The sequence below is a fragment of the Globicephala melas genome, chromosome 5, assembly GCF_963455315.2.
Source record: "Globicephala melas chromosome 5, mGloMel1.2, whole genome shotgun sequence".
NCBI lineage: Eukaryota > Metazoa > Chordata > Mammalia > Artiodactyla > Delphinidae > Globicephala > Globicephala melas.
The window spans coordinates 131,926,590-131,939,578 of record NC_083318.1 but is presented as its reverse complement, the minus strand read 5'-3'; the positions used below and the strand labels follow the sequence as shown (position 1 = coordinate 131,939,578).

At 44.5% G+C, this 12,989-nt stretch overlaps 1 protein-coding gene across 9 annotated transcripts in view; it reads left to right on the top strand.

Moving 5' to 3' along the window:
- Window positions 1-12,989, top strand: part of HERC3 (HECT and RLD domain containing E3 ubiquitin protein ligase 3) — a 137,805-nt gene that overhangs the window by 6,449 nt on the left and 118,367 nt on the right. For 6 of the 9 annotated variants that reach the window (XM_060299817.1, XM_060299816.1, XM_060299812.1 and 3 more), the window contains exons 3-4: window positions 2,315-2,374; window positions 6,408-6,673. The exons of 1 other annotated variant lie outside the window; for it this stretch is intronic. In XM_060299817.1, the coding sequence (XP_060155800.1) occupies window positions 6,448-6,673 (226 nt within the window). In that variant the 5' untranslated portion in view covers window positions 2,315-2,374; window positions 6,408-6,447. The remainder of the gene's footprint in view (window positions 1-2,314; window positions 2,375-6,407; window positions 6,674-12,989) is intronic. 2 more of the 9 variants (XM_060299813.1, XM_060299815.2) reach the window with 1 other exon arrangement.

Here is a 12,989-nt window from a genome sequence, read left to right as displayed (position 1 = left end):
CATTGTGTGTTTTGAAGGGAAGTGAAAGATTCTACTCCTCTAGAAGCAAGGGAGAGATGGTGAGTGAGGAAAAGTGGGTGAGAGGACCCAGGAGATCCAAATGCCCAGTGATGAAGAACATTGCCAGAGACAGACCTTAAAATTCATGGACGCCAACAGCTCCTAGGTTTGGGGGTTCCACCAGAGTGTGCTTGAAGTGAAAGCTAAGTTAATATCTGACTTCTCTTCAACGCACTGAACTTCTCTCCTGAAAGCTAGACGCTTTGGGTGCCTCTTTCTCTACTTTTGGCAGGGCGCCGTGAGGAGCTAGACCATATCTCCAGTTAGGGTTAATAATTCTTTGATAAGAATACATCTTCTCTCTGGTTGCTATTTAGTGACCTCTGAATAAATAGTTTTGTTTTTTTTTTAACATCTCTATTGGAGTATAATTGCTTTACAATGGTATGTTGGTTTCTGCTTTATAACAAAGTGAATCAGTTATACATATGTTCCCATATGTCTTCCCTCTTGCGTCTCCCTCCCTCCCACCCTCCCTATCCCACCCCTCCAGGCAGTCACAGAGCACTGAGCTGATCTCCCTGTGCTATGCGGCTGCTTCCCACTAGCTATCTACCTTACGTTTGGTAGTGCATATAAGTCCATGCCACTCCCTTACTTCGTCCCAGCTTACCCTTCTGCCTCCCCGTGTCCTCAAGTCCATTCTCTATGTCTGCGTCTTTTGAATAAGTAGTTTTCATTTGACTACTTGAAGACTGCGTGACTGTAATTCATCTGGGCAGGATTTTAACAATAGCCCTGTTTATCTCTTCATAAATGGTTTCTACTAGTCAGTCAGGGATGAGGCCGTACCTCAGGCTGCTTACCCAGGCTTGCAGTTGGCCAGAGCATCAGAGTTCAGCTGACGCTCAAGGACTGAATCATGTTACACAGACTTATAAGAAACTGATAGATCCAAGATGCCAAATTAACAATGAGAAGTAGAAATGCCAAGAAGGCTGGGATGCTTTGGACAGCTGGGCACAGTATTCTTTCCCCGTAGTAGTATCTGCCTTGGAAACCAAGTTATTTAAGATTGCGTATTAATCATGGAATCTAAGCGGTGCAAGTGGCTGGGTAAACGTAATGATGAATGTCATGGAGTCTGATCTCCCCATCTCCATTATTGGGCAATAATTACTTAGCAGATCAGATAGTCAGCTTGACTGGTTATGGTACCCTTTCTCTCTGGACAGCTGGAGGTATTGGGAAGTTCTGACTGGCTGTCCATTTCCTAGACTCCTTACTGTGTAGCACACTAGTCAAGAGCACATTCTCTGGGCTTAAATCCTAGCTCTGCCACTACCTCGATGTGTGATTCAGTCAAGTCACTTCAACACTTTCTGTCTCACTTTCTTTTTCTTCATTCTCTTTTTTTTTGTCTTCACTTTCTTCATCTACAAATTTGAGTTGATAATAGCCGTACCTACCTCGTAGAAAATCAAATGATTTAATATCTGTGAACCACATAGAAAAGTGCACTCAGTATAAGCTCAAATGAAGTCTTACCTGCTGTTGTTATTAATAGTGTAATGTTAATATTATCAGGTAGGAGTTTTTTTTTAAATTTCGAGTGACAAATCCAATTCAGACATTCCTTCTTAAGCAGACAAAGAAGGGACTTCTTAGACTGCATAGAGGTGATTCTCGTTTTTCGTGGTAGTTAAGTTCTATGAAGTTGCTGAGAACACCACGTTAATAAAGACTGAGCCATTGCTCCTGGGGAAACACAGGGTTAGTTAGGTTCCTGCTAAGAGCCTCTGGTCAACAGATGAATACGTAACCTTGTTTCATGTATGTTTAAGTGTGTTTCTGGGGGGAATCTCCTGGTGGTCCAGTGGTTAGGACTCTGCTTTCACTGCCCAGGTTCGATCCGTGGTCAGGGAACTAAGATCCTACGAGCCTTGTGGTGGAGCCAAAGGAAAAAAAAAAAAATCTAGAAAAAAGTGTGTTTCTTTTTAGACACCTTATTTGATGCCTATTTCTTACAAATGATTAACTCTATACAGTATTTCTTTATCATAAAACACTAGTCAGGAAGTTTTTTTAACATTTTCCTGACCCTGGGTAACGTGACGGTAAGTTTCTTTGGCTTTCAGCCTCACAACAGTGCTGTCTACTACACGCTACAATCAGGCATCATTTCATGAATCTCCAGATATCCAGTGGCTTTTCTGTCTCTTCTGTAGCTTCATTATGCACTATAGATGCTACTTTAGCACTTTCCAGAGCGGCCACATGTACTGATCTGTGAATTTCCTCTTTTTTGCATTAGCATTGAACTCACAGCCAACCGCACTGGAACTCACGCATGAACGCAGCTCATCTATCACAGGTACTTTCTCTGTGCGGCATATCACAGCCCTCGTGTACTTAGGAACACTAGACAGTGCTTCAGCTGTATGCTTGGGGGGCATTTTAAACAGCAAAATCACCAACAGAACAATATAAAAGTATGAGAACTGTGGCACCAAGCAGAGTCAAAAAGATCACTTGCTTACGGTGTGAGAGTTGAGACAAGAGGGTAGAGCATCATCTTGTTTGACTTCAGCTGGGAACGTGCACAGAGAGTGGCTCAAATTTTTCACCTCTCTGCACATGTCTGGGAATGACTGCAAAAAGTCTCCGAGTATTGACTTTGAGGTTACAAATAAATATCGGTGAGTAGGCAAATTCACAAGTATGGAATTCATGAGCAATGAAACACAACTGTGCTCAGGAAGAGTGAAGGTCAGCGTGCTGGCCCTAGGCAAGAGGAGATCCAAGGCTCAGTCAGCATCAGTGGGACTCTCTCTGTCTCCTGTCTTTGAACCTTTCTGGCTGGTAGCTTCCCAATGTCTTACAGGTATCCTCTGTGTGACAGGGAAGGGAGCTTCCAGCAGCTACAGTTACCTTCAGAGGCAAGAGGCAGTCTTCCATCAGAGCTCCATGGGACTTAATGGGGGAGGACTCTGGCCCAGTTGGGAGTGTGAACCTCTCCCTGCACCAATCCCAGTGGCTTAGGGGCGGACTTCTCTGACTGGCTTGGCCAGGGTCCTGCTCACCTTTGTGCAGGAGGGCGTAGGGTTTGTTACCAGATAAAGAGGGACTTGAGGAGAGAGATTAGACAAAAGGGCAGTCCCTAACACCTTTGAGGAATTTATTTTAAACTAACCTTCATTCTACAGAAAGGTCGTACCACATTGGGTTGCAGCTTTCTCTTACATTAAGTGCATTTCAGTCGTGGCCCTTTTTAATTGATGAATAGTGTTCCATTGTATTTTATTGATGAGTAGTGTCCATGTTGATGGACATTTGGGTTGTTGCCATTTTTGTTTAGTACGAATAAAGCTGGTGTCAGCATTGTTTATAGACCTTTGCGTATGTAAACATACAATCAGAGCTTCTTTTATTTAAAAGAAATACTTTGTCCTATCTAAAGTGAGGCTTTGATTGTGTCCCAAAGGCCTTCTTTTTTTTTTTTAAATAAATTATTTAATTTTGGCTGCATTGGGTCTTCGTTGCTGCGCACGGGCTTTCTCTAGTTGCGGCGAGCGGGGGCTACTCTTCGTCGCGGTGCAAGGGCTCCTCATTGCAGTGGCTTCTCTTGTTGTGGAGCACGGGTTCTAGGCGCATTGGCTTCAGTAGTTGTGGCACGTGGGCTCAGTAGTTGTGGCTCGCGGGCTCTAGAGCGCAGGCTCAGTAGTTGTGGCTCGCGGGCTCTAGAGCACAGGCTCAGTAGTTGTGGCTCATGGGCTCAGTAGTTGTGGCTCGCAGGCTCTATAGCACAGGCTCAGTAGTTGTGGCGCATGGGCTTAGTTGGTCCGCAGCATGTGGGATCTTCCCGGACCAGGGCTCGAACCCGTGTCCCCTGCGTTGGCAGGCGGATTCTTAACCACTGTGCCACCAGGGAAGTCCAGCTCTTAATGCCATATTTTTAGACACATTGTATTTGTCTGGTTAAGAGGATGGCTTAATGCCTCAGCTGCCTAATCTCATCCTTTATCTATTAATTCTGACTACTTTCGCTCTCTGAGGGCACCTTTATTTCCAAGTTTCTAAGACCTCCTGTGTTGTATACTGGCTACATCACTCCATACGTTTCTTTGGTGTGTGCTCTTGCTCTAGTAGGTGATGTATAGATCTGCTTGGGTGGCCGTGTAGCCCAGTGGATAAGAGCACGCACATTGGCTTCAGGCCTAGACCCGTAGCCTGGTTGTGTGCCTTCCAACTCTGTGACCTTGAGCATGCTTCTTAATCTCTCTGAGCCTTGCTTTATCTGAAAATGAGGCTAACAATAGTGCTTAGGGTACAGAGTTGTTAGGATGAAATGAGACAGTGATACAAAATGCTTATTAGTACAGTGACTGCGGTATAGTAAGCACTATGGTGTTTGTGTAATTATTGGTAGGAGAGATAAGACAAACTCATGAAACATTAAAAATGAAGAAAGTAATTAGTACAAATACAGCAGCTGAGCAAATTGGGGAAATTAAATTATGACTAGACTGTGATCTTGCTGCTCTTTTTAAATGTCTGTTGTTCCCCGCCCCCCCCACCCCCCATCTCTAGTTTGCATCTTATCTCTCCTCCCTTCCTTCCCATGATTGCATTTAACTCAGAATAACATTTTTTTTCATGTTCTTTATTGGAGTATAAATGCTTTACAATGTTGTGTCAGTTTCTGCTGTACAACAAAGTGAATCAGCTATACATATACATATATCCCCATATCCCCTCCCTCTTCCGTCTCCCTCCCACCCTCCCTATCCCACCCCTCTAGGTGGTCACAAAGCACTGAGCGGATGTAATGTAATGTAATGTAAAATAGATAGCTGCTTCCCACTAGCTAGCTATTTTACATTTGGTAGTGTGTATATGTCCATGCCACTCTCTCACTTCATTGCAGCTTACCCTTCCCACCCTGTGCCCTCAAGTCCGGTCTCTACATCTGTGTTTTTATTCCTGCCCCGCCATTAGGTTCATCGGTACTGCTTTTTAAAATTCCATATGTGTGCATTAACATATGGTATTTGTTGTTCTCTTTCTGACTTCACTCTGTATGAGATTCTAGGTCCATCCACCTCATTACAAATAACTCAGTTTTGTTCCTTTTTACGGCTGAGTAGTATTCCATTGTATATATGTGCCACATCTTCTTTATGCATTCATCTGTCGATGGACACTTAGGTTGCTTCCATGTCCTGGCTATTGTAAATAGTGCTGCAATGAACATTGGGGTGCATGTATCTGTTCAAATTATCATTTTCTCAGGGTATATGCCCAGTAGTGGGATTGCTGGGTCATATGGTAGTTCTAGTTTTAGTTGTTGTTTGTACGAAAAGGAAGCATGAATTCTTAAATGGTGGTGAAACTTTGGGGTGGTCAGCTGTCATCAGTCAGCCAGAGGTTGACTGAGCACCTGCTAAATCAGAGAGGTATGTGTCGTGCTGTGGTCTCTGCCTGAGGCCATTAGAATTAGGCTGAGGAGTTAAGTTATAAGAGACAGAGAAAGTTTCCAGTCAAGGCCGTATAGTAGGTGTGTCAGAGAGATGCAGGCTGACTGGGGCTGGAATGGTCCCCAGAGGCTCTCAGGTAGGAACTGAAGCTTGACCCAGATCCTGAAGGATGTGTAAGAGGGAATGGCAGAGAAGATAGCATTTTTTTTCCCGTTTCTAATTTTTGTTTTGAGTAGTGAATTACTACTATGCAAGTTAACAATTGGCTACCTAAAGGAGTGAGTTAGTTCACAATTAGTTAGTTTAAAAAAACCCAAAACCAGAAAACTCAAAGGAAAGGTGCAACAAGAGAGGACAAGCTGAAGTCATGAGGGTAGTTTCAAAACAGTTATTGACATCATGGTTTGCAGACATTGTTTCAGCAAGTCTCCTGTACTCAGTTCTTCATCAGTGATCTGAAAGCCACATTCTGTCTGTGTTCACTGTTCCTTTACACAAAATTTATTTAGACTTTTTTTTTTTTTTTTTTGCGGTACGTGGGCCTCTCACTGTCGTGGCCTCTCCCGTTGCGGAGCACAGGCTCCGGACGCGCAGGCTCAGTGGCCATGGCTCACGGGCCCAGCCGCTCCACAGAATGTGGGATCTTCCCGGACCGGGGCACGAACCCGTGTCCCCTGCATCGGCAGGCGGACTCTCAACCACTGCACCACCAGGGAAGCCCTCTTTAGACATTTTTTAAAACTCTTACTAAAACAAAAAAATAGCATTATTATTATAACTACCTTCAGCAATATTAATATGTTTTATTTTGAGATGCAAAGTATCTGAAGAATATTAAGGGGGGGCTTCTTTAAAATTGATTACGTTTATTCCTTAAAGTGATTTTTTTTTTTCTGATTCCCCCGCACCTTTTTTTTTTTTCTTACAAAGCTCTCTTCTAGGCTACATGACTCCCTGAAGGACAAGAACGATGTTATGTTGGGGATATTGGTCTCTGGGCCAACCTGGGATGAGCACTAACCTGCAAGGGATTGTGGCCGAGCCACAGGTGTGTGGATTTGTGTCCGACAGAAGCGTCAAGGAAGTGGCCTGCGGAGGAAGCCACTCCGTGTTCCTGCTGGAGGATGGGGAAGTTTACACGTGCGGTTTGAACACCAAGGGGCAGCTGGGCCACGAGAGGGAAGGAAACAAGCCAGGTGAGTGCACCTAGGCAGCCTCGATGACGGGCGAGGCTGGCCGAAGGTTTCCTCACCAAGTGTTGACCTTTCAGGGAGGCTCTCCTTTTGGTGAGAAATTGTGACTGTGTAGTATTTTTCACGCTAGCATGTGCCGTTTTCTTTGTCACTTGCTGTCTTTCTTGTTCAGTCCAAATCACATCAAGAGGCCAGAGCTTCATGGAAAAACAGCCTTGCTGGGTTTTGTCTAGAGCATTTTATTCTTTTGTGTTCTTTTAGGAAAGTCAGTTTGGCATTAGGGTGAGCTTTTTTTTTCTTTTTCCCCCTGTGCCTGCCTCCCTCTTTTCTCATAGTTATTCTCTCCCATAGCATGTATCAGTATTAACTTGTAATCATTAATTTTTATGTTGACCCTTGGATAAAGGGCTGCAGGGCTGGTCTTAAGGCTAAATTGTGAAGTACGTGAAGCACGATTTGTGGGCTCCTGGCCCATTCTTTGCCTCCTGGTTCCCTCATGAGAGCCTCCTTGAGAAGCCACCGCCCCAGGCCTGCCCACCTGGAGCAGGGCCCAGTGTTCTAGCCAGGGGCTCCTGAGCTGTGGGCCCTGGACTCTGCGGAGTTCTAGGAAGGGGTCTGTAGCACGGGCCACACGTGTATGTGCACCTTTCTGTGTACAACGCACCTCATACTACGTGTTTTCAAATGTAAGTAGATCCTGTTCACTGAAATAAAAATGCGGTTCACAGGGCCACCAGTTCATTAATTGAGTTAGTAAATCCTAACCATTATGTGTTTAACCGATGAATATAATACAAAATTAAAATAAACAGCTGTTATGGAAGTGGCAGGAAGGTTTTTGACTTTAAAAAGTATTTTTCATATTGGAAAAAACCGCGGTCCTTTTTCGCTTCCTGTAAAACCTCACTTGTGTCTTGCGTGGCGCGCCTACGCACGCCCTGTTCCCCAGCTGAGAGCAGCATCTCACAGCTGATGCCTGCAGGGGGGTTGATGGCAGGTCCCAGCCCAAGGCGTGCTCCTGTCTGGGGGGAATGTCTACATTCAAGGCCCACTTTAAGAGACCGGAAAGGCCCGCTTTACGCCGGTGATCCTGGAGGACTTGTACCCACCCTGGCCAGCCTTTGAAGGGAATGTTTTGGGGACCAGGAGATCTTTGTGGTAACGCCTGCTGAGACACCACGGTGGGGGGGACTCTGGAGCCAGACACACCTGGTGGAGGAGGCGTTACCTCCCCTCTGCCTCGGTATTTCCAAGCCTCAGCTCCTTTCCTGGAAAAGGTGACTCCCTGCTGTTCTGTAGTTCTTGAAGAAGGAGATTCAGATGGTAAAGAGGTCTCCCCAAGGCTACCTGTAGTCTGTGATGGCCGCCATCCTCCCACCCTCCTGTCTGTTTTCTCCGTGACCCTGCCGTCTGTCAGGCCGCCTCCGGGTAGGGCCAGCCGCCCAGAGGTGCCTCAGGGCTCACCTTGGTCCTAAGACCTGGGGCCAGAGGATGGGACCTGGGATGGCAGGTGAAAAAGGAAGCCGAAGCCCTTGCAGGCCAGCGATAGCAGAGATGTGCAGATGGCAGCGTGGTGAATACGCCTGAGTGCCATCTGCCATCCTTCCAGCCGACCCTCCTGCCAGAGCGCCTGGCGCCGGGTGGGCGGTCAGCCTGCATCTGCCCACAGTTGCTCCCTCCCGGGAGGCAGGGCCGAGTGATGGCGAGCGACTCCAGCCAGTGATGTTCCAAGAAGGCTCTCGGGCTCGACCACGCAGTCCAGCCGGTGCTTGCAATTGAAATTTGGAATGAGCCAGGCTCTAGTGTAAATTGCAGTGAAGTCCAGAAATTTCTGTCGCTGGTTAAGCTTGCCTGTTAATTACAAACGGCGTGGCAGCTGCGGAATAGTGCCTCATTGAATGGGAAGATTCTGCGGGAGGGAGCCTCCCTCTCTTTAATTTTCTCATTGGTAGGTGCGTTCTAAATCTGGGTGCCAGTTGGGTTTAGTTTTAATGAGTGGGAAGAAGAAAGTGAGCTTGTTTTCTGTGTGTGTTTATTGAGAGCTGTGACCTGGGGAGCTGCTAGGCACGGAGGGGACGTCAGTGAAGAGGGACCCTGGTTCGGGCAGCCTGTAATGGCTGGGCCCACAGGAATGCCATCCCCGAGTAACCCCTGCGGTCTTGGGGGAGCGAGCTTGAGAAAAGGCCGCCACCCCAGAGAGCATGCTTCCGGGGGCCGTGGGCAGGTCTGCCATTGCAAGACAACATCATTGCCCAGACCAAAGGATTTAGCAGTAGGAAGGATTAAAAAGAGTGAGGGGGGAAGGAAAGGTGGGAGAAGGTGGTCATGTAGGGGATGCGCAAGGACAGAGCTCTTCGCTTGGAACGTGTGCCTTGAGTCTGTCCTGCCGATGGTGAAGTGTCCCTTTCTACACTCGGTCTCTAGCTGGCAAAGTTGCACGGTACCTGAGTTCATTTTGGGGGGAATTCTGTAGGTGCCACGGAGCGGTGGTATAAAGCCCTCGGCGACGATCTTAAAAGGATTTCTGTTTTTCCTCCGTGAGCACATCTCATAGTTTCCTATTGCGTTTGCTGCTTCTGAGGCTACTGTGCTTTCCTTGTACGCGGATTTCTCTCCTTCTTAGCATGCCCTTGTGTGACCAACGTCGCGTGTGTCTCTGTGTGGCATGGGAGCATGTTTCCAGGACACCTCGGGCGCTGAAACTCCTGGTTACGCAGGCCCAGATGTTCCCCATGTGCCAGCAGCCGCCGGTTCTAGCTTAGGTGTGTCCGTGACTCATTCATTTGTGCTTTGGCCAAACGTGGAGAGGTCTGTGACCCTTAGAAGCATTTTTTTATTGTATTTATTTATTATTTTTTAAATAAGTGATTAATCTATAACTGAACATTAAGCAAGTCTTGAAATACTTTATTAAATTAAAATAGGAACTAGTGGCCCATAGAAAAAAATTCAAACAACTTAACCTCAGTTTATCGTGCTTCTCTTATTCCCGCCCATCCACATTGTCAACACAACTCTTCTTGTGAAGGAACCCTTCTCCTTTTCCCATCCATACTCTGATTTCCCATATTGGGATTTCAGCTTAAGCTAATCCTTATGTTATCAGGAGGGTCTGAATTTATGTAAACCTCTAACCTTTCTTCCTGTCTTGAGGAGGCAGGAGCTGTGGTAGATGCAATTATTTAGTTTAGCCTGTGTTAAATTTTAAAAATTCTGGGGACTTCCCTGGTGGCACAGTGGTTAAGAATTCCAACTCAGCCAAAATAAATAAGCAAATAAAAATTCTGCCTAGACATCCCAGGAAACCTTTCCATGGCAACCCCCGAGAGTAACAGTTTATAAACAGACTAACATTTCTGTGCAGCTCTATTCGATTCACACCTGTGATTAGTTCCTTTTGCCTCCTCCTGAGTTAGTTTCTCTCTTTCTTGTAGGTAATTTAATCCAATTCACATTCACGTTTTGTATTCAGTCTAAGTATTTCCGTAATGCCCATCACCATATGTAACAGCTCTCCTGCTGTTTGATAAATGAGGTTTATAAAGCAGAACGTCTCAGGAGCCTCAGTCCCCAGAGCTGTGGTTGCTGGTAACGCTGGTAGAAGTAACACTTTCAAGCAGCTTATCAGGTTGCTCTAGGGCATCTGAAGGACGCCATAACTCTGTTACGTTAATCGGTTTTTGCCGAAAAGCAAACTAACTGAGCTGAAAGGAAACAGAAGAAATCCGGTAATGACTTCCTAACATTGCAGTGCGTGCTTCCATGGGCATAACTCTGATATAAAAGGCAGAAGGTACCATAGCAGATATTCAGATCTCAACACTGCGCTTGTTGGGGGCCCATCTCCTCTGCAGTAGGAATTGTGGGTGGGGGAGGGCTTACATAAATTCATCATCGCTCTGATGATGAGAATGGTAGTCATCAAACCCCGTGGAGGTGTTGACGGCTTTGACGGCTGAGGGGACAGCTTTCTGGTCCAGAGGCCTAGGGATCAGGGGCAAATGTCATTTAATAATTTTGTTTTTCTGGTGTGGTTGATCAACAGTTAACTTTTTTCTGTCTGTAGTACTCAGCCTGCTTTCCTTAAAGACATTTGAATGTCTTATAAAACATATACTTATTTATGAGCACATTCTTCAATGTGAGATGTTATTTGTGCTTTAAAAATTTGCAGTGTACTTTTAAGTAATTAGCACAGTGGTTTGCCTCGTGATACAAGAGGCTCCGTTCATTAGTTAATTGTAAAAGTGGTTAACTATAGATATTGCAAGCTCTCTTCCTGTCCATGTGCTTATCATTTTTAAGCTGATTAATCCTCGTGATAGTTCTGTAAAGTAGGTCAGTAGAATTATCCCAGGTGTATGTAAAGGAGAAGAGGAAAGAGAGTTGAGTTTGAGTTTTGGTTGGGTACTGACAGTTTGGTTTTAATAATCCTGGAATTTTGTCCATGGATATCTTTTCAACTTTAGACTGATTGGGAAGGCCAATAGAATTTTATTTTCAAGGTGTTTTTCTCATTTATATTCAATTTCCACTCAGTCCTTATAAAAGAAACAAAGATACAAACTTGGCCACCAAGAAGCTTGCATTCTTTAATGTACTGGTTGAATAGCACATATGATCCAGGTGCTTTGATTAAAGGTACGGAGAAACAGTGCCCTTTCATCTTAGATGACTGTCATTTTGTTTTATGCTCTTTTGAGTACCACAGAATCTGGGGAAAAGAACACATGATAATTCACATCTCAGGCGGATACCTTTTGCCTCGCAACTTACCTCATGTTCTTTGTTCCTTTATTTCCTTGAATTACTTACTTCTCATTCAGTCATTCAGTCAGCAGATATTTACGGAGTGATTAGACTACTAGGTTCCCCATTTGTTCTAGATACTGTCAGGACAAAACACCTTTAGTGCAGAGCTGCCCTTTGGGAGGTTATAGGCCAGGTGGGAATAAGGTGTGTTCCTGTGAAGTTTACATAATGCAGTTCACCTTGTGCCGAGCAAGAGATAAAGGTCCTAAGCGTGTCAAAATAAGAGTTGTGGTGGAGAGTTAGGTCACCAACAGTGAGTGCTGAATTCTGATTTCTAAGAAATGTCATCTTTTCCACCACACGCATAGAAAGTTCAGGTTTATCTTAGGTTGGTTTGTTCAGGGGTCGCTTTGGTGATGGGGTCAGTCTCTAGGGAGGTTCCATGATTTTAGTAAGTCCACCCTTGAATTTTTGTGTTGTGACAATGATTTCATTGTCTGGCCGGTTTGATGAACTCTTGTCTAGCTTGGTGATCTGTGATCTTGCCAGATCAAGGATAGGTGAAATGTTTCTGAATTTATCCATGTGGATGGAGTTTATCTAGTCAGCTGATACTTCACAGTGATTCAAGAGCTACCGGAATCTTCGTCTTCCTGAGTAAATGCCCTTTAATAGCATGTAATGCTGAAATCTGTGGTAACTCTCCAGCAGATACTGTCTCATATCCTTACAGATTTTAAATCATTTTTTCTCTCATTATTCAGACATGTTTGGCAATTTCTATTATATATAATTATTAAATTACTCATAGCAATTGAAATCGTTATTGTGAATGATTTTAATTTAGAGTGTTAGCTAATTATGCAGGCAGTATAATGAATGAGAGCATGGACTCTGGAACCAGACTTAATGGGTTAGAATCCTGGCTCTGCCACTCACTGGCTGCGTGACTCTGGGAAGGTTGCTTAACCTCTGTGTGTCTCAGTTTCCTTAGTTGTAACATGTGGATACTGTTAATAATATCTATCTATTAGGGTTGTTGTGAGGATTTAGTAAGTTGTATATCAGGTGTTTGGAATAATGCTGGCCCAGAGTATCAATAAGAACTCAATTAGTGCTAGGTATTATTACTGCTTATAATAGTAATTTGTCTTAACACCTTCCATTACAATTTTCTGATCCTCCTATTCCAGAATATAAACAAATAATAAATTCATTAAGTCTATATTATATTTATACATATATAAATAATTGTGTTAATCATTTTTATAGGTTCCCTTAACACTGTAGGGTCTGATGAATGGTATATACATCCAGGGGAGGGAAATGACGTAGGCTAGGGGCGTTAAGAGAGACTTCACACATTATGCTTATTTTTATATTTTGAGTTTTAAAGGACAGTCAGTCTTTTCTTTCTTTTCCATTTTTTGGGTCCTTTACCGGTCCCAAGAAAAGTACCTTACATATATTAGGAGCTCTGTAAAAGCTGCTTACGCACATATGGACATCTCTGCACCGTGATTAAGATTGCCCCCAGCATTCCTGTCCAAATCTGCAAAGACAGGGG